Source organism: Ascaphus truei, chromosome 4, assembly GCF_040206685.1.
Source record: "Ascaphus truei isolate aAscTru1 chromosome 4, aAscTru1.hap1, whole genome shotgun sequence".
Lineage (NCBI taxonomy): Eukaryota > Metazoa > Chordata > Amphibia > Anura > Ascaphidae > Ascaphus > Ascaphus truei.
This window is the reverse complement of record NC_134486.1, coordinates 57,261,235-57,283,686: the sequence shown is the minus strand read 5'-3', so window position 1 is coordinate 57,283,686 and position 22,452 is coordinate 57,261,235. Positions and strand designations below refer to the sequence as shown.

Genomic DNA, 22,452 nt, shown 5'->3' with positions numbered 1-22,452 from the left:
TAATTACAATGCTCGTCAGGCAGATGTTGATAGGGCTGTGAAGTGCATGGATTCCATGGAAGCATCACAGAGGTAATCTATGCATAGGCGAATCAATGGGAACAATTTGAGGATTTGGTCCCTAGGGACATTAGAACTCAATCTTTTAACTTTAGCTAACCAGGCTCTCATGAATCTGGTTTCACATGCCACAGTGGTGTTTGCTTTGAATAGTGCTCTGCCCGTCATAAATATTCTCCTTAAGGCACATTCAACTTTCTTCTTCATCAGATCTCTGAAGCTTGATTCATCATCAAACAGAATAGCTAATCTAGACAGTCTAGCAATTGCTAGATCCATTTTATGTGGATTATCCCAGGTCTTTGTATCCTCTGGAACGAAAGGTACATAGTAATGAATTGTCTGGATAATCATGGGTTTTTGACTGCAGAGTTGATTGGGAAGACTCTAGACATTCTATGGGATCCCATAAACTTACAGTCTTGCTTTCTTTCTTGCTCTTTAATATTATCAGTCTCCCTTATTGACATTACTGCCTTCATTATCTTTTTGTTATCTTCCTCGGCAAAACGTGATTAGACTTCCCTTATCTGTTACACTATCCTAATATGATTCATGTGAAGAAACAGATTAGCATCATTGATATGCTCTTGGTTCATAAGATAAACCTGGATCCTGAGCTTGTGCTAAAGAAGCTTGTGTGTTAGCCACTTTAAAACTGTCAAACCTTAGTTGCATCGCTGACTGAAACCATCCTTAAAAAAACTCTTACTTTTCATGGAATTTTCCTCCATCGCAATTTGTTTCATGCAGGAGTTGCACAGTTTCAACTTTGACTTGTCTGGTAAGAGCTGCTCAAAGCTAGTTTAGTTAATGTTTAGTTTTTGATGTAGACTATTGGATTCCTAATAGGGTTCAGGTCCTGCACACTGTAAAGCAGAGCTTTGTGACATACATAATAACCACAATATGACAGTCATCCCATCAAAGATCTTAGATAAAAAGTCCCTTCCAGAACCAGCCACAAAAAGGGAAGAAGAATGCAGACGTCTGAGTCTCCAAACTGCTGCCTTGGCTGTCTCTGTCTCCTCTCACTGCTTGCCTGCCATATTCTGTTTCCAGTAGCTTTTGACGAGACTCCATTGACCATGTGGCCGGTGGCGCCTTTGATTGAAGTCAGACGCCACTGTGTCATAAAAGGGAACTCCTGGCTGCTAGATGTCAGGCTGTGGCTGTGTCACACGTAGTTCGGAGCTTCCCCCACTTCTATCCATCAGCGTGAAGCAGACACCTGCACCTGCGTCTTCTGCTAGTGTTTGCAGGGGAATTCTATGGATGCTGGCCAACTACTACCAGCCCCCAGCATCTGGGTAAGCAGCATGCTGCTCTGCCTGTGAGAAATTGGCCTCGTGATTTATAAGCTGACCCCACATACTCCACTTGGAGGCTGGGATAGGGCAGGCCCATGGCCCCCTTCCCCAGGTAACCGGTTACCTGCCAGCTGGAAACTCCCCCAAAAATACTGGATGCTGCCTAGCTTTAGGTAGGACTGGACAAAAACACTGACAAGTTTCTTCCTGTCCTACTACCCAATGGTGGTGACTGATGGACCGTGAGGAAATATACTTAGCAAATGAAAAAAAAGCTATTGGGAGAGATAATGTCATACATGCAAAGTTATAAAGTTAAGCAGAGTGTCATGATCATATTATAAGATATTCAGTATTTCAATCAACCTTGCACTTCAGAGTTTAATATTCATTACAAATAGTCTTTAAAATAAATGTATTATTTTATGGCAGGACGAATCACTGTTTATGCCTAGTTTTATGTACTTATCTAGGATTAAAGCTATATGGTTTTGTATTTGGGCGGGATTAAAATATGGCTGTCATGACACTAGAATGAACAGAAACCTTTTAAATTTACATTTTACTGTGAGTGATCTGTGAAATATGAGTGTGGGGGAGGGGGTGTGATGGTGAGGGGATACACAGGCCATTAATAAGGGTATTTGGCCCGGCTGGGTGCCCCATAGCCATATTAGGGAATTGTGATTGTCAGCTCTTCAACCCAATCATGGCATGTAACTGCATTGGTAATAAAGATGTATGTGTATTTTTACTGTTCCAGGAGTGCCAACAAGCGGAGAGGTGCAGGGCGTGAGTTTCAAGGGTGATTTTATGGTAAAATGTTGTCAGGGTGTGTTTGGATAGAAGGGTCCAGTGTTACGGGTTACCCCGAAACATGTATTCAGGAATACCCCCAGATTCCTGAGGACATGAGGAATACAGACCACTGGATATAATCCTCCCTAGAAAGCAGTTTGCAGCTCACCGTCAAATCTCCCTGCTTTAGCACAGACCAGAACAGTAAGACTGGACAGGGAATTGGGGACGTTGAGGACGTTAATCATCTCCCAAGGATGCTGCACTACCTGTGAGTCCTAGAGAATTATCTACCATTCATCACACTATATTATTTCATTAATGTGTCTGTACACTTTATTGTGTATACCTTACTACAGTGCCATGTGGGATACTACCAGTTGATTGGTTTCATAGGAGATTACCTCATCTATTGATGCCTTAAGGTTACTCCAGCTAAAGGATTCTAATTATCTATATTGAATATACTTGCTCACGCTGAGCATTGCACAATTTGTTTATCAATTGGACAGGGAATTGAATTACATTCAAAGGTCCCCGGAAAAGGCCCAAAAAACCTCCAGTCTTTCAGGTGGCGAGAGTTATATGTTTTTAAGTTAAAGTGTATCTATGGCAAGGTTTCTCTGCATAAGTGGAAAAGAAAATGGTTTTAAAAGTCCCCAAGGTTTATATTTTTATTAAAGTAATGTTCAGAGGAAGTCATTCAGTAGGGGTAAGAATCCATTTGCATGGGAGACACAGTGGCTACTCCGCCCTCTAAGCTTCAAAGGCAATCCAAGATATGGAGGTGTTAACCATTTGTTAGCAAGGGGGGGGGGGGAGGAAGAGAATTTCAATAAGCCCTCCTGACCAGTTTCAAAGGCAATCCAAGATATGGAAGTGTTAACCATTTGTTAGCAAGGGGGGGGGGGAAGGAAGAGAATTTCAATAAGCCATCCTGGCAAATGGCTGCTCTGCCAAGACTGAGCGGCGCCAGGTAGAGGGGACGGGCCTCATATGCTAAGCGGCCAAGGTGCAAAGTTGGCACATGCCCAGAGCAGACTGAGAAGCCCCTCTGCCAGGTTTGCAAAGTATTGGAAACTCCGTGATAGGGGGAAGGAATTATTCCCACGGAGTAGATTGGCTGCACGGGTTAAGTATAGGACTGTTTAGTGCATAAGAAACCCTGCAGCCCATCGGGAAAGAGTTCCATCATTTAACAAGATTCATCCTGCAGTGAAAGATTCATCCTGTAACCAGACTTAACATTGTAACTAGTAAGTGTATTTTTCCTGTAATTGTAAATCAAGCTGTGTATGTTCATTGTGTAAATAAATCGCAATTTATTTTATCTCTTGCTTTGTTCAATCAAAGGATCCGGGTATTTTGGTATTAAAAGTTCTGGTCTATCGTGACAGGGGGGAGGGAAGGGATGGCCACGGTGACAGCCCAAACGTGTGTAAATACTAAATGTGAAATTATCCTGGGCTGAGAGCAATTCGAAAGAATAACAAATAGATATTTGTAACAGTTGTAATGAAACACATCAAAGGATGCCAAACACTTAATGATTAGATGCAAAGGACAGATATTTGTTTCTCATGCAAAACTATATGTAATGTGGTCATATTTAATATTCAGGCATGCATATTAAGTACAATAATGCAACAGTGAAGCTGGCATTTGTCTAAGTATTTTAGAAACAAAGTTTCTAAAATTAAGTCTTTTATATATTGATGCAAACTTTAGAAGTCAAAAGAATTTTTTTTTCTTCTCTTAAATTGTAAAAGTGTCATTAGAGATGAATGAAAGTGAGGGGGTTGAGACCACACCCATATGGTGGTTATGCTTTGTTTCAATTAAGGGAATTTATAATGTAAACCCTGCAACTGAGTTATGAAATTAGATTCAACTAAGGGAGTGTCTATGCTGGAACACATTAAATCTCAATTTCCACTCAAGACCATTTGGAAAAAGACATGATCAATCTTGTACGATAACATAAGTTAGATTCTGTTTTATTTGATCCTTTTATTTTAAGAAACTATTTGCATTTTTATACTGTATTTTCTTGTAATCTTTTTCTGTTACCTAAGCACTTTACTTTTTGTAAATTAAAGCTAAGCTTTAATAAGTAATGACTTTGGCTCTGATTGAACTTTTTGTAGACAGTAATTTACATTTTTGGTCACATTTTGCTATAACAGATTTGTGTGTGTTAAGTGCATAGTTTTCATAGTAAACAGGAACCATAAGACTGCAAATTACATATTTGATATTTCTTTGGTGGTGGAAGCAGATTAAAAATATTGTGACAGATTGAGGGTAGATACTATTCATTCAAAGGACCTATGTGCAGGTAAAGGTGAGTCAGCTAGATAGCTGTGTGTATTAACCCTTGTCATATATGCATGTCACATATTCACTGGTGTGTCGTATGTGACACAGAGAGTTTTAGCAGAAACTCAGCCATCTCATTTAAAATATACATGTTAATATAAACCTTTAACAAACCATTTGTAACTTTTGATGACACATTGGTTTTGACATCATACAATAGCACTTCAGAAATTGTATTCTTTATTTACTACACTGAGAATTGTAAAAAGTTATCACTGCCCCTTCATTGAACTACCTCTCGCTCATTGTATTATCACATTGGATGTTCCTATGAACCAAGCTGTAAGACAACATGTTAATGCGTTTCTGGCAGACGTTTATTAAATACTAATTTACATACAAAGGCAGAAATATGTACAAAATGTTAATGCAAAGGTAAAAATCGTACTGTACTTTTTATGTACGACCAGTCTGCTGTACACATGGGATTAGAAAAAGGGCATTTTCACAACAAACTTACTTCCTGTCAGGAATTGTTAAAAACATTGTTAATCTATTACATATTGATAAAAGCAGAAACAGCTTTTTCCACCTTAACAAAACTGAAATAAGACTTTGTGTATTTTATATACAGTATTTACTGAAAATGTGTGTATTTACACCGTGTACATATTAACTATAAAGTTACAAATATGACGTTTAATAATGTTCCTACCCTGTATTTTCTGTAGAATTCTGAACTACGGTATGAGCTCAAGCTCCAAAGATCATATTGTAGGTAAAATAATTAACTTCTGATCGTCCAGCAAGCAACAACACATTTCAAAGCAACATACTGCAGGCACCTTCCAATCTGAAGGGGTTAACGCCGTTTTTTTTTGTTTTTTTAAATAAATCTTAGCGTAACTATTTTTGAGAGGCTACCAATCAACATGTAAACCCCCAATAACTGCTAACTCCAAAGAGATTTTTTGGAGATGTTTCCCTCTCCTTGTCTACGTCACTAAAGAGAAGGGTTTAGCTACAGTAAACATATCGTGAAAAGCAAAGATATTCCTAGCGATACCACTCGGTGGTTCTCAGCCAGGAATACATTTATTTCTACGGTGTTCTACTGACAATGCTCTTTCTATCCTATTTTTTAGCCCTCTATGATACGTCTTTCAAAAGCCAATGTGCTAAAAGATGCAGGCCTTCTTATTCAGTACAATAATTTATTGAATGCACTTATACTTCAATATAGAATTTGTAGTACAGTATATACAATTACCCCCCTAATTGTCTTTATTTTTCATTTTCCTCTCTGATGCTATATTTCTTGGTGAAATCCTCTGACAATCGTATCTAGATGAATACAGGAAAACAGATTTTGGAGTATGCAAGATGGCTTCTGGGTATTTCCTGCCACTGAGCAGGGAAAGGTGACATTGTGAGTCACAGTTACTGATTGGATCACTGGCAGATTCATGTCTGAGGCCATTTTTACACTCCCAAAAATTCAGAGGTAAATAGTTCCTCAACCAGATTAGTGATAGGAAAGCAACCAAACTGCTTTCCTACCACCAGGTTCAAAAAAGTCACAAGAAAAATAACTTATTGGGTAGTGGGTATTGCAGCTTTAAACATGTCATTCTAAGACCAATTCACAAAAAAAACAACCTTTAAATATACTGAATTTCCCAACATGTTTCTAAACATTTCAAAACTCCTTGCATACTCTCGACATGTTCAATTGTATTAATTACTATGTTCTCTTAAACGTTATACAATATTATACATCCTGCTTCAATGTGTTTTCGGTGATCTGCGGAAACATGATGTCTGTACTCTATCCTCATCATTTTCCACCCTTTGGCTGGTTTTGATACCAATGTGCACATTACTTTAGCCTACATTTTACTTTCACGTTGTTTTTTGCTAATCCTCGTCTTTTTAAACATTTATAGATTCCTAGTAGCACATCCTAACTGCTTCTACAGAACGTCTCTTGCAGCAAGAGACAGGGCTACGTTTTATTTCATCCTAGTAATAAATCGATTACCACTTCACTGCAACAGCGGCTGTTACACAATACATTACAAGTCGTTCAAGCGGATAAATGGTTACCTGTTGTTCAGGAGTCTGTGAACTAGTTTGTAGTGTGATGGATGCGGTTATGAAACATGTTATTTATTGTACAGCTACACATTGTACTCACTTGTCCTGCAGTGTCATAAAGTCCAAGGAGGTACTGTCTGCCAGCAACTGTAACACTTACTGTAAGAAGAAAACACATCCCGCTAAGCTATACATACACGTAAGCAATACATTAAAGCTGCTTAGTCAGTAGATTCCTAGTATCTAGCTGCAGTTCTCCCTAATGAAAGTAATTGAAGGCAGAACATACTGTAAAACGGTTCATGCTGTGGTGACCTATGCATTGATTTTCCTTATTACAGAAAAGTTATTTTGTGCTTAATTTCAACCTGTCTAATGTTTAAATAACATTGCCTAGGGCAACCTCTGTGTCAATGTCGGTGGCCATTTTTACTTCCCCGAAAGGGCACGTTTTCAGCAACAGATGTCTCCAGGTTGCAGCTACAAATTTAAAAAAAAGGATGACATTGCAATAAACAGACACAACAGGACTTCACAATAGTAAAAATAAATGAATCCCTTATTATTGATGCTACATTATGTACACAGAATTGCTGCCCTGTGTTTTCCGTCCAAGCAGTTCATCAAGACATGGGAGATTTGTACATGGAAAATGCTCTTGTCCTCTTCTTGATGTTTGCAGCTTTACACATTATAAAATGAGATGCCTTGATATCAGCAAATTGTGTTTGTATGATGCGTCCTAGGAATTTCAGTTCCAAAAATATTCCTCAATTTATTCTGCGAGTATAACATGTAAGTAACATGGAACAAGCTCAACAAAATGGCAAATCGTTGCCTTTGTATTGCTTTGTTAGATTTAAATATAAAAGGAGATTTATAAAGTGGAACTTTAGAGATAAATAGTCTAGTGCAGGGGTGCTCAACTCGTCCTCAAGGGCCACCAACAGGTCAGGCTTTAAGGATATCCCTGCTTCTTGTTGGTGGCCCTTAAACACTGGAGTTGGCCACCGCTGGTCTAGTCAATGTGAGAAATGTAACCAACAAAAGAGAGACTTGAGTTGTGCACGTTTAGTTACTGTAGATGGATATGAGGTTAGTTTTCATATGTAGTAGGGTAGGTGGCCCTACGCCATGTCAGTCCATCTGTTGTACCAGCCAAACAAGAGGTATATAGTCAAAAAAAACATAACCTATAGGATGCACTGAGTGGTCTCTCTCCCCTCTGCTCAAATACTAAATTAAAGTGAAAACGAAGAATCCCAATGGATAGTTGGGATAAGGTGGAATAGCAAGACACAAGCTTGCAATCCTAGGTGAGGTGCTGCGATTCATTCATTTTCCTGCCCTGTCATAGTCCAACCATTAATTTATTTTTTAGCACTTTTCAAACAGTGATTAAATTAGCGGCATTGCTACATTTACAGCACCAGCTCACTCATTGCTAATGAAACATGCAATATACAAAGCTCAATGGCTCAGATACATCAAGCAGTGGGAAGGAAAACTGGAGCTGTTATCTCCAAAAAATCAGGACATTTTTGGTCAGCTTGAATGCATTTTGACCAAAAAAAGTCCTAATAATTGGAGATAACAACTCCAGTTTTCCTTTCCACTGCTTGATGTATCAGGGCCATTTAATATGAGCTGACATAACCACTCCACAAAGATGGGGGACCCTCAAAGAGAGTGATAAAAGGCCCCCTACTGTGAGCACGACCACTGCTTAATGTTACAGATGGTATATAATATAGCTGTGGGCTTTGATTAGTAGCAGCTTGGTGAATGCCAATTCAATAGCATGATACATGTGCCTTTGATATACTGTTGCTCAGATATATGGCTACTATATCCAGCTAAGAAGGTTAATTAACACCTAAATGCTATTCAGTGCTTCCTGTGCACTGTTAACTAGGTGCAATTTCTGAAGCACATATCACTATTGATCGTCCACATACTGTAGGAAGGTTTAGATATTTACATCTACTGTACTCTGTCTGTTTTGTATTCCTTTTCTGTTTGTTACAGGTTTGATTTATTTTAACGAAGAGTTTATTAAAGTTTATTTTTAGACACTGCCATACTAATTTAGCACAATCCTCCCACTACTATCCCATCGTAGCTCGCATTCTTGAAAACGAGAGGTAACTCTCAATGTATTACTTCCTGGTAAAACATTTTATACATAAATAAATAAATTCACCTACATAAGCTGCTACTAATCAAGGAAGACAGGTTTATTATTATGTACCACTGTAACATAAAGCAGTGGTTTTGCACACAGTAGGGGCCTTTAATTCCTCTCTTTAAGGGGTTCTCCTGTCTCTATGTTTACATCCCCCTTAGTGCACCCACTAGGTTCCGTATACTGTACTTTCATGGCTGAGGGAGGGACATTGCTGTTTCTCATCACCACACCACATGATATTCAGAAAAAGCACCACCTGGCTTCAGGTTATATTTTTAATGAGAACGACTGTGTAAGGGAAATTATTTAAATGACAGATGGGGTGATTCACAAAAGCATGTTAACTGCAATTCAAGTCAGTGTCAGGCAATGCATGATTGTCCTTCTGTGAATCTCTCCCTTAGTATTAAGCAGTACGTTCTGAAAAACATAAAATGCATCCCTACATACCGTAACCCAGGGAAGTTATCACAAAGAGGCTAAATATGTGGTGAGATCTCAGTGTGAACAAAAACATAAAGAAATTCGGAGTCAGACAGAATTTTATGAACCAGCAGCATGTGGTAAACAAAAAAAGGGTGGGAGGGAGGCAGGATGGGTAAAGAGAACCATGCCCACTCCCTGCGCATGGCTGGCCCCACCCGTGTGGGCTTCTCGCTTACTCTCCCTCCTTCCACTAGCCTAAGGCTAAGGCCCTACTGCCTCAGACCACGCGCCCGCACTGCAGACAGGCGGCCCGTGTAGAGGCACTTGAGGCTTTCTGCGGTCTGTAGGGAGCGAGAGCGGTGGCCGGGGGGGGGGGCGTGGTTTGAGCTGAGTGCTACTCCCCCCCCTCCACAGCTCCCGTCCAATACACCCCCCTCCACAGCTCCTGTCCGATACACCCCAATCCACAGCTCCCGTCCGATACACCCCCCTCCACAGCTCCCATCCGATACACCCCCCTCCACAGCTCCCGTCCGATACACCCCCCACAGCTCCCGTCTGATACACCCCCCCCCACAGTTCCCGTCCGATACACCCCCCCCACAGCTCCCGTCCGATACACCCCCCCACAGTTCCCGTCCGATACACCCCCCCCACAGCTCCCATCCGATACACACCCTCCCCCCCCCAGCGGATGGCTGCAGCGGGGGTCGGTCTCCCGGGCTGCAGGAGGGTGCTACTGCCGGCTGAAAGGTAAGTAGCTCCACCCCTACACATGCCCTCACAGCTGATCCCTCCGTCGACACACACACACACCTCTCTTACTTCTTGGAGGCTGACAGCTCCAGCTCCCGCCCCCGCCGCTGAAAGGCTCACCAGCGCACCACGTGACGCGTCACCGCTCGGGATCGCAATTCTCATGCATCCCCTGGCGGCTGATGCCTCACAGCGCGTAGTGAACCGTGCAGCGAGGGGGGACTGGGACCGGGTCGGGAGAAAACCCCTGCAGGTGAGTAACGCGCACGCTGCCGGACGCAGCGGGACCAAAGCCTAAGGCTGCGTTTATAGTGCCGACGACGTTAGGCTACGGTCGCTGGAAAAATGAAATTGAGATGACTTCCAGCGATCGCGACCAATCCGTCGCATCGCACTTACTATAAGCGAACGCGACGGCAGCAATGCATGTGTTTTGATGCAACGTCGCGTCGCTGGCACTATAATAAGCACAGCCTAAGCAGGACAGTGCTGGCGGAACTGTCAATCACCGCCACCACCGGTCACAGCGCAAACTATCTTGTTTTGTGCTCATGCTAGTAAAGCAAGATAGAGTTGTGCTGTTGCCAGTCATAATGGTTAGCCAGCACTGTGCCACAGCATAAGTGCCAGGATTACTTTTTAGGCACTAGGTTTAGATTTTATATGTCTATACATATATAGCATGTCTATACATATATAGCATTGCAATGCAGCAAAAAATTTGACAAGGAACAGGCTGTTTAGTCTGCACACACTCAAAACAGCTCCATGCAGCACTGCCTACCTCTGGCATCATGAACCTGCTATGTATCTTAACTTTTTTCTTTCTCCTGGCCTCATGGAGATGTTACTCCCTCTATCCACTACAAACTCCTCCATCCTGGCCCACACCCAACATCACCATACACCCTGGACTACTCAAAAGCCTTTCACTATCTACGGAATGTTGGTGGAGAACTCTAAAAACCAGCACACCAACCACTGCTCACTCTAATGGCAAACACCACAAATTTACAACTTGCAAACAACTACCCAAATTTCTGCTCATACTATTACTCTCTTTAGCAGGTGATATTGAACCAAACCCAGGTCCTCCCATTTCAAATCTGTCCCATGCCCCTGAGAATTCCACCTTTAAATTTCAAAAGGGCTATCTGTCGCCCATATAAATATCCGGAGCCTGCTGCCCAAACTGGACGAACTAAGGGCATGGTGCCTTATGCATAAACCCAAAGCCATAGTTTTTACAGAAACATGGCTAACCCCTAAAACCCCTGATGCAAATATCGCCATTCAGGGATACTCCATTTTTAGGAGAGATAGGTCAAAGAGAGGAGGAGGGGTGTTATTTTATATTGCAGACACATTACAATTTACACTGTTAAATTGTCCCCCAAACCCATCCTCTTTTGAAATTCTAGTTGGCAAAATCTGCCTCCCCTTTTCTAAGCCCATCTTGCTCGCTGGCATCTACCACCCCCCTAAAGCCCCTCTACAATCCCTGGCTGATATCACCCAGTTTCTTGGCTCCATTTCCTCTCTGAACGAGCAGAGTGAGCTGCTAGTTCTTGGGGATTTCAACTTCAATTGGCTTGACCCTAAAAACCATAAAATCCAGATACAACTCAAGTCACTTAACGTATCACAACTAATTTCCCAACCCACACGGACAAACCTGAAATCGCATAACCATTCCTTGCTGGACTGGATTCTCTCCTCAAACCCCAGCAGAATCCAATCCTCTGGCATCCTTCCTGACATTTTCAGTGACCATGCAATAGTGTACTGTGTAAGGAAAATTAAAACGCCCCATTCAAGCCCTAAAGTTCTCCTCACTAGAACATTTAAAAACTTTAACCCACAACAGTTTCTGGATGACCTTACCAACTGCCCATGGCACAGAATCGATTTAATTCCCGACCCTGATTCTGCGCTCGACTATTTCCAATCCGAGTTCTTAAAACTCTGCGATACCCATGCTCCACTACGCAAAATAAGGGTACGGGGGGCCCATCTTCCATGGGTTACACCTGACCTTACTGCACTCTACCAGGGATACCTTGTGGAAAAGCTACAAAGTAAATGGCACTACCAAGGAACTCAATCACTACAGATGCATGCGGAACATGTGCACAAGGCAAACAAGGCATGCAAAAGCACAATATTACTCTGACAATCTCCACCAAAATACATCAAACCCAGCTAACTTCTGGAAGGTTATCAACAATATATTCCAGGCTCCTAACCATCAACAACCAAGTAATATCACTAAGGGGGATATTACTCTGACAAACCCCACTGACATTGCAAATGCATTCAATGATTACTTTGTGGGGTGTGCCACTAACTTATTAGCGAAACGCAGCCCAAACCACAAACCTGAATCTCATCCTGGGAGTGCCCACATAGCCCCACCCCCTCCCAACACTGCCCACAATTTTCAATTTGGCCCAGTATCTGAAGAGGAGATTACACAAGCGCTCCTCAAACTAAAACTAAGCAGCCAATGCGGACCTGACTTACTGCAATCTAGGTTCCTACGACTTGGTGCCCCAGCCATTGCCAAACCAATTGCTTCCATAGTCAACTCTATCCTGTCTGCAGGCCATATCCCTATGATCAGAAAAACTGCCAGAGTTGTCCCAATCTTCAAAAGTGGGGACAAAAACACTGTCTCAAACTACAGACCAATCTCACCTCTCCCAATTCTATCCAAAGTCATGGAAAAATGTGTCCACTCCCAATTAAGCGATTACTATACCAAGACAAATTTCCCTAGCCAATTCCAATCTGGCTTTCGTCCCAAACACTCCACCGTAACTACCCTGCTAAAAGTTTGCAATGAAATCCATTGTGGAATGGAACGGGGACAACTCACTGGTGCAGTATTCCTAGATTTTGCAAAGGCTTTTGATACAGTTGATCATGCTTAACAAACTCCAGAGCTCTGGAATAGGGAAGCATGCTTTAAACTGGTTTCAGTCCTACCTATCAGGAAGATCCCAACATGTGTCCATCTCAGGCTCTAATTCCAACCCCCTGGATATCACCTGTGGTGTCCCGCAAGGCTCTGTTCTGGGGCCCCTACTCTTCTCAGTGTTCATTAATGCTCTTCCCACAGCTTGTAAGGAAGCCTCAATACACATGTATGCAGATGACACAATGCTATATGCACACAGCCATAGCCTCTCTGACCTTCAACAAATACTTCAGTCTGACTTTTTGAGACTCGAAAACTGGATTTCCCAAAACAAACTGTTTTTAAACACTGACAAGACTCTAACAATGGTATTTGGGACCAAGACTAAATTTTTAAAGCTTCCAGCGACTGAGCTCCAGATTAGAACCAACGCTAACACCACCCTAACCCCTATCACTAGTTTTAAATACCTGGGCTTATGGTTTGACTCCCACTTAACATTCGGGATGCACATTGATACCCTGACAACCAAGACCTATGCTAAACTAGGGGTACTTTACAGGAACAAATCCTCCCTAAGTCTCCTGGTCAGAAAGCGTATCGCACAGCAGATGCTAATGCCAATTATTGACTATGGAGACATAGTATATGGCACGGCACCTCAAACCCACCTTAGCAAACTTGACACCTACAATTCAATTTGTAATTTTGTTCTCCAATGCAACTACAACACACATCACTGCGATATGCTCAAAGAACTAGATTGGTCATCACTAGAGTCTAGGCGCAAAGTTCACCTTTCCTGTCTTGCCTTTAAATTCTTTATGGGCAAGCTACCAAGCTATCTGAACAAGCTCCTCACCCCTACCACATGCAGCACTTATCACCTGAGATCAGACTCCAAAAGACTGTTCATGGTCCCAAGGCTCAACAAAGTATCCGGACGTTCCTCTTTCTCTTACCGTGCACCACAAAACTGGAACAACCTACCAGAGACTCTCACATCCACCACCAGTTCAAGTTCTTTCAAATCTAAGGCTGTCTCACATTTTAATCTGGTCTGTAACTCTTTCATTCGCCCATAATATATATTTTCTTTAACTGTGCATGCAATGTCTTGTATATAATGTATACCCTGTTCATTTATGTAACTGTATTTGTAAACCATGTATTATTTGTCTTAACTCTATGCCCAGGACATACTTGAAAACGAGAGGTAACTCTCTTGTATTACTTCCTGGTAAAATATTTTATAAATAAATAAATAATATGCTCATTCTTGACCTCTGTGCCCAGGACATACTTGAAAACGAGAGGTAACTCTCAATGTATTACTTCCTGATAAAACATTTTATAAATAGATTATATGAAGGTGTTTTTTGTGTGAAAACATGTTGGTCTCCACCAGGATCTTTCGGTGAGGACCAAAACAATGACACACAATAACATTCCTTCACATAAACTTGGGTTGGGTGTGTATATTGTTTTTCCCTTAGTTTTCCAAGTTTGTTCTCATCCTACACTTCCCAATGAAATCCTCCATTAAGTGTCTAATTTGAAGAAATATTCACGTTAAAAAGAAACAATGTTACAGCACTATAAAGCTGCTCTGCAACTCTGCCCACATCACAGGTACTTTCAAATTGCTGATATAGTCTTCTCTTAAGGCAGTCCCAGTGTGTCAAAAAGTTTTGTTTTTTTTAAAGAATTTATAATCTAAGTGAAACTGGCTTCCAGACGGAGGATTCAAATCACCTTTTAAGTCAGGGGTAGCCAACTCCAGTCCTCAAGAGCCACCAACAGGTCAGGTTTTCAGGATATCCCTGCTTCAGCACAAGGTTTGCAGTCAAAAACTGAGTCACTGATTAAGTCACCTGTGCTGACACAGGGATAGCCTGAAAACCTGACCTGTTGATTGTTCTTGAGGACCGGAGTCGTCCACCCCTGTTTAAGTGATTTTTTAATATCTTCTGTAAATTGAATACGTTTTGCATTTTTCCGGGTCCACTGAATTCAAGCAGATTAGCTTGTTCGTCTGACCAATGACAGTATATTGCTTAAGTTCAGGCCTTGATGGCTAGCTCACACCAGGTTTTTATGTTTATCTAATCAACAAATAACTAAGACTGGGTTCAAAGGTTAAGTTTCATTAAGTTGCCCTGAAAACCTGACATTTTTTGCTAGTCGGTGAGGACTGAACTTGAGCATCACTGGCAAATATATTACTTTGCAAACAAAGAAACAAGCTGTACCAATAATGTATCTGTAACCATGAGGAGAGGCAAACAGGGCTATCACCAGAAGGCACTAAAGATTTAAAGAAGCCCCCAAAGCACTTGTTTACTGTAAGGATGCTAAAAGTTTAAATAATTATTTTAAAAACACTTATACGTGTTGAATATTTTTTTTATTAGAAAAAGGTGTAAATCAGATAAATGTAACCAACTAAACACCACTGTCTTCTTGGAGGCACTGTCCCTTTATGTAGGTATAGTGTAAACCCCATAACATACAGTAAGAAGTGTATGTACAGAATATTGCATGATTTGTTATTACTATCATGCTTTTTTCAGTAAGGACTTGGGACGCAATATATATATATATATATATATATATATTTTTTTTTTTAATTATTTTTTCATATACTGTACATATTCACATTGTGTAGTGGGACTGAATTTGAATGATCATATCTCCTCTCCCCCTCAACCCTGAGGACTTGTGTCCTAAGAGACTCTCTGCTACAAAACAAAGCAGAAAATGTCTGCACTCTCATTACCATTTTGCAGTTCTATGTCACTTACTGTTGACAACAGCACAATTCCCCCCCCCCCCCCTAGAAGCCTATATAACAAACTCATATAATGTTAGTATTTTGTCCCCTGTGTGTAAGTGTTAAAAATAATGTTTGCCTAATCTTTACACTGCACTGGGCTCTGAGGAGAGCTCCATTTTATCCTACAGGAAACTTATTAATTCCTACGATTATAGCTCCTGAACGGAGCATCGGATGTTAAAAATTAAATCAACGTTGGAAAGAGACCTCTTCAAGTAAAAAAAAGAAACAAAAATGCAAAAGAATAGTAATCAACACAGACTGCTGTTTTAGCATATTCCTACTTTTTTTCAACATCCTTTTTTGTCCAAAGTCCAATTGAAAGTTTCCTCCATGAGCTTAATTACTAGCTGTAATAACAGCATGAAGAGATGGGTAAAGGAGGCTGCTAGGTCATGGCTCTCACGTCAATCAATAGCTCTAACTCATTGGCATTGTAGTTGAAAGTGGCCGAGTGGGTAGAAATAGTAGGTTTTCTGTCATGGTTGGGGCTTTGCTACTCTGCCCGGGCAATCATAGGTTTAACAAGAGGAGACTTCAATGACACCAGGTCACTGATATAGCTTGATTTTAGATTTATTTTACTAGTTAAAAAAATTTAAAAAAATTAAAACCCATTAAATTTCTTAAAGAATTCTAAAAATGATTTGAATCTTCCTTACTGAAGAATATATTATAGGGAAAAATCAGGAATGTCTCAATCTGCCAGATGATCCGTAACAGTCAGGTTGTTTTATAGCGGGTGCTTATGGCTCACATCACATCTTGGATCAGTAAACAAGTGGCAGTGACATATGTTATAGGGTAAATGTCGATGAATTGCACCTTTCATGCCTAAGTGGCCCGTCTGGAAGTGAAGGAAGTAAAAAAAAATTTTGTTTTAAAAACGAGTTAAATATATTGTATTATTTTTTTTTTTACTTTGTATATTTCCTTGGTAACCAAATACTTTGCAGAGTTCTAATCTGTATCTAATCACTTCTGGGATCTGACTGTTTCTGAACTCTAGAATCTAATTAGCTCCTTTTTTTAAATCTTGTGTTTGTGTAATTTCTCCAACAGATAAAGAACGGTACAATGGCAAGCATGAGTTTTACAGGTCATGGGGAAAATATATATATATATATATATATATATATATATATATATATATATATATATATATACTGTATACACATATACATATACACGCACACATGTACATATATCTACAAGAGAGAAGCGCAAACTGCCATGGTGAAGTATGCATACATTTTTTTACTCAAAGTATAAAGAAACGATGTGCCCTTACATAGGGAAAAGCATTACAAGCATATAGAACTATTATACTAATGAAATAATAATTATAACTATACCTAGAGTATAAAAATGAAGGAAAGGAGGAGCACACAGGAGACTTGATTTGAGTTTTGAAAAACTTCAATAAGGTGTTCAATATTTCTGATTGCTCTTATACCTAGAGTATAATTTTTTATTTGTAATAATTTTGTCCCTTCTATCAATTAATACAGCGGTGTACAAACTGGGGGGCACAAGATTTTTTTAGAAGGGCGTGGGCGGTTGCAAAGGTCCTGTGCTCTTCCCCAAGACATTTAAATTAAATGCCCGGGGATCGCGCGAGGCCTCTGAAACCTCTACTTACCAAGATTCAGCCAGCTTCAGGACGCATGACCATGGCAACGCCGCGGGGTCATGTGACGTCAAGGTTGCCATGGTAACGTCACATCAAATGATGTCGCGGGTCACATGACATAACCTTGTAGCGTCATTTGACGTCGCACGAGGTAAGGCGGGGGGGGCGCGCAACAACGCAAAAAGTTTGTGCACACCTGAATTAATACATTCAATAAATGTAATATTATTCATTTAGATACACCATAGGGTAATTGTATGTCACATAAATTTAATTTCAACACATTATTTAATGTAATATTAAATATAGAATACACTCTCTATGCTTAACGTTCATGATTAAGGTATATTATTAACTTTATATCTATTATATTATAGTTATTTTATTAGCATATTATAGTTTTTAGTTTAAGATTTTTGTCACTTTTTATAGTATAGGTCTTAGTTTAGACTTCGCTATATCACACCCTTTACATGATACTGTATGTTTAAACACTATGATACTTGTTTTTAGTATTTCATATATTTCAAGATCTGCATATATAAAATACATTTTTTCTGTGAACCAATTTCAATTAACCAATGAAGACAAGTTCTGCCATATATAATGCAGGTATGAACACAGCACCACTACTCCCTGACGAAGTGGATATCACCACGAAACGCGTAGGAGTGGTACTGTCTTGTTCTTCGAGAGATCCGATCTGTGCCAGACACCATCTTTCCAGTTCTCCCAACCAAGGACGATTCTGGGTTACGCCATCATTTTCGCTTGCGTGGATCAGCTGCAGGGGCTGAGCCTACACGGAGAAGATCCTGATGGCAACATCATCTCCGGAAGACGTGGACAGTAAAGACGTATGCTCCACACTAGTTCTATATGCTTTTAATGCGTTTCCCTATGTAAGGGCACATCTGTTTTTTTTACTTGGAATAAAACTTTTTATACGTACTTTACCATTGTAGTTTGGGTTTCACCTTTTCTTGGAGCTGCATCTTCTATTAAGGTTTTTTTGTTTTCTTTTTCACTATATTTTTAGTTTGTTGGACCCTTTTTTGTGTGTTTTTGTTTCCTGTCCTGATTTATTTCCCTCCCCTCCGGGCTGTTTGTCTCCCCCCGTCCCTTTTTTCCCTTTCCCCTAGTTTAGTGTTATTGTTGGGGGAGAGAGAGAGAGTGAGGAGTGCCCACCTGGAGAAACTCACAGCTCTTACTCAAAACTTTAATAGTATAGAAGAAAGACAAAAAATAGCGATCCTCCTGGGAGAAGATGAAACCACAGCAGGACTGGCTGCACACTATATCAGCACCTGCCACAGGCTGAGAGATGCCCACTAACCCCCACACCACTGTGTGTAACTGTTACCCATGTACCGTGCAATCATTATACCATAGCCCCTATAATTCATGTACTGTGTAATCATTATACCCTACCCCCTATTATTCATGTACTGTGTAATCATTATACCCTACCCCCTATTATTCATGTACTGTGTAATCATTGTACCCCACCCCCTATTATTCACACTTTGGCAATACTGAAATGTTCTTTCATCATGAGAAGAGAGAGGAGGGAGAGAGAGAGGAGGGAGGAGAGAGAGGGGGAGAGAGAGAGAAGGAGGGGAGAGAGAAAGAGAAGAAGGGGAGAGAGAAAGAGAAGGAGGGGAGAGAGAAAGAGAAGGAGGGGAGAGAGAAAGAGAAGGAGGGGAGAGAGAAAGAGAAGGAGGGGAGAGAGAAAGAGAAGGAGGGGAGAGAGAAAGAGAAGGAGGGGAGAGAGAGAGGAGGGAGGAGAGAGAGGGGGGAGAGAGAGAGGAGGGGGAAAGGGGGAGATGGGGAAGGAGAGAGAGGGGGATAGGAGGGGGAGAGAGAGGAGGGGGTAGGAGGGGGAGTGAAAGGGGGGGGGAGAAGAGGGGTATAGAGACGAGGGAGTGGAGAGAGAGGTGGAGAGAGAGAGATAAGGAGCGAGGTGAGGAGATTGAGAGCGAGATAGGTGAGGAGAGAGAGATGAGATAGAGAGGTGGAGAGAGAGGGAGAGAGATGAGAGAGAAATTAGGGAGTGAGAGAATGGTGAGGGGATAGAGAGATAAGGGTGAGAAAGAGAAGGATGAGGGGATAGAGAAAGAGAAGGGTGAGGCGAAATAGAGAAAAAGAAGGGTGAGTGGAGAGAGAAAGAGAAGGGTGAGGGGAGAGGGAGCGATAAGGGTGAGTGGACAGAGAGCGATAAGGGTGAGTGGACAGAAAGAGAAGGGTGAGTGGAGAGCGAGAAAGAGAAGGGTGAGTGGAGAGAGAAAGAGAAGGGTGAGGGGAGAGAGAGCGATAAGGGTGAGTGGACAGAGAGCGATAAGGGTGAGTGGACAGAAAGAGAAGGGTGAGTGGAGAGCGAGAAAGAGAAGGGTGAGGGGAGAGCGAGAAAGAGAAGGGTGAGGGGAGAGAGAAAGAGAAGGGTGAGGGGAGAGAGAAAGAGAGGGGTGAGGGGAGAGAGAAAGAGAGGGGTGAGGGGAGAGAAGGGTGAGGGGAGAGAGAAAGAGAAGAGTGAGTGGAGAAAGAGAAGGGTGAGGGGAGAGAAAGAAGCGGGTGAGGGGAGAGAGAAAGAAACGGGTGAGGGGAGAGAGGGCGAGGGGAGAGAGAGCAAGAGAAGGGTGGGGGAGAGAAGGGTGAGGTGGAGAGAGAGAAGGGTGAGGGGAGAGAGAAGGGTGAGGGGGATAGAGAGAGAGAGGTGAGGGGAGAGAAAAGGCTGAGGGGAGATAGAGAGAAGGGTGAGGGGAGAGAGAAGGGTGAGAGGAGAGAAAAGGGTGAGAGGAGAGAGAGAGAAGGGTGAGGGGAGAGAGAGAGAAGGGTGAGGGGAGAGAGAGAGAAGGGTGAGGGAAGAGAAAGAGAAGGGTGAGGGAAGAGAAAGAGAAGGGTGAGGGAAGAGAGAAAGAGAAGGGTGAGCGGAGAAAGAGAAAAGGGTGATGAGAGAGAAGGGTGAGGGGAGATAGAGAGAAGGGTGAGGGGAGATAGAGAGAAGGGTTAGGAGAGAAAGAGAGAAGGGTAAGGAGAGAAAGAGAGAAGGGTGAGGAGAGAAAGAGAGAAGGGTGAGGAGAGAAAGAGAGAAGGGTGAGGGGAGAGAAAGAGAGAAGGGTGAGGGTGTGGGAGAAGTGGGAGGGAAGAGAGAAGGGTGAGGGGGAGAGAAAAGGGCGAGGGGCACCATAGGCTTTTCCATGCATTATTCCTCATACTTTTTTAGGGAACACATTTGAGGATGGCCCATTGTTCACGTGGCATTGGCAGGGAGCTCAGCACCAGCTGCAGATTGCTAACAGACAAGCTCAGGCAGCTCATGGTAATCAGGAGTCAGGTGGCACCCATATGAAATAAATGCTGACTTACCGGCATAGTGATCAAACACCGTGGGCACATATTCCTCCGGGAAAGCGTCGTTGGCATAGCTCATCAGCAGGCACGTCTTCCCCACCGCCCCATCCCCGACCACCACACATTTTAACATGCTCGCCCCAGTCCCATTCGCCATGACTCCCAGCGGGTCATCTCCTTACCGCCCAGTCACTACCCCCCTCCCCTGCACCGCACACCGCAGGGAGAGTCCGGTCAAATGACAGCAGAGAATAACATTTCCCCGAAACGTTTCCCAAAGTGTCTGCAGGGGTTTGCTCCTCCAGCCTGACAGATGACACAATGTATCATGAGACTGGAAACAGGAACTTTCGGAGGCACATCCACACACCACTTGGTTCCAGCCTCGGTGGATTCTCCAGGGGGTGGATGTTCTTTGCTACAAATACAACTGATTTTCTCCTTAATATTAAAAAAAGAAAGAAAAGTGTGTAGTTTCCCCCTCCCCCAACTTCTGAGTGCACAGCACTTTCCAGGTTTTGCAGTCTCAGCCTAGCTTGGCTTAGGGGGTGGGGACAAGAGAGGCTGCTAATGTGCCGCTTAAGGGACCGTCTGCAAAGTGCTTCTTGCTACAGTTGAAGAACAGCATCCTGCTGCTTGCTAGTACAGATCCTAAATGCATGCTGTATGTAAGTATGTATGTGTCTTTCTTTATATAGCGCCATTAATGTACATAGCACAATACACATGCCAATCATATAGATATCAAATAATATAAATAACACATAAACAGGAGAAGAGCTTCAGACATAAAAGTAACATTTAGGAAAAGGGGTCCCTGCTCCGAAGAGCTTACAATCTAACTGGTTGGTAGGAAGGACGTACAGAGAGAGTAGGAGAGCGTTCTGGTAAGTGCGTCTGCAGGGGCCAAGGTTAATGTATGCGGTGTAAAACTATCACTCATAGAGCTACTCCTATGCTTCCTTAAACTGGTGTGTTTTGTGTTTGGTCTTAAAGGTTGATAGAGAAGGTGTTAGACGGGTATTGAGAGGAAGGGCATTCCAGAGGTGTGGGGCAGTCAGTGAGAAGGGTTTAAGGCAGGAGAGGGCTTTAGATACAAAAGGGGTAGAGAGAAGACTTCCTCGATGTCGGGATGTTGTATAACGAGAAATTAGGGCTGAGATGTAAGGAGAGGCAGAAGAGTGTAAAGCTTTAAAAGGGAGGAGGAGAATTGAGTGTGTGATACGGCAGCAGTGCGCAAACTGGGGGGCATGCCCCCCAGGGGGGGCGGAAGATGGCTGCTGACGCGTCACCAAGGCAACGCGGCATCAAATTACGCCGCAGGGTCATGTGACAACAGTTGCCATGTCAACGCGGCATCAAATTACGCCGCTGGGTCATTTGACGCAGGGAACGGAGGTAAGGGGGGTGCGAGCACCGGGGGCAGGAGGCAGGGGGGGGGGGGGCAGCTGCAAAAGTTTGCGCACCCCTGTGATACGGATTTGATAAGAAGCCAAGAGAGGGATTTCAGCAGGGGAGGCGCTGAGACAGATTTAGGAAAGAGTAAAGTGATTCTGACAGCAGCATTTAGGATAGATTGTGGAGGAGACAGGTGAGAGGCAGGAAGGCCGGACAGCAGGAGGTTACAGTAGTCGAGACGGGATAGAATGAGCCTGAGTCAGAGTTTTTGCAGTCGAGCAACAGAGGAAAGGGCATATCTTTGTAATACTGTGGAGGAAAACACAACAGGGTTTAGCTACCTTTTGAATGTGAAAGGAG

At 42.4% G+C, this 22,452-nt stretch overlaps 1 protein-coding gene across 1 annotated transcript in view; it reads right to left on the bottom strand.

The window, feature by feature from the left end:
* RHOQ (ras homolog family member Q) overlaps positions 1-21,244 on the bottom strand; it is a 52,467-nt gene extending 31,223 nt beyond the window's left edge. Inside the window, exons 1-2 of the mRNA XM_075595811.1 lie at positions 20,710-21,244; positions 6,685-6,743 (exon numbers count right to left, since the gene is read on the bottom strand). Of these exons, the coding sequence (XP_075451926.1) occupies positions 6,685-6,743; positions 20,710-20,851 (201 nt within the window). The 5' untranslated portion in view covers positions 20,852-21,244. The remainder of the gene's footprint in view (positions 1-6,684; positions 6,744-20,709) is intronic.
* Between the last annotated feature and the right edge of the window lie 1,208 nt (positions 21,245-22,452).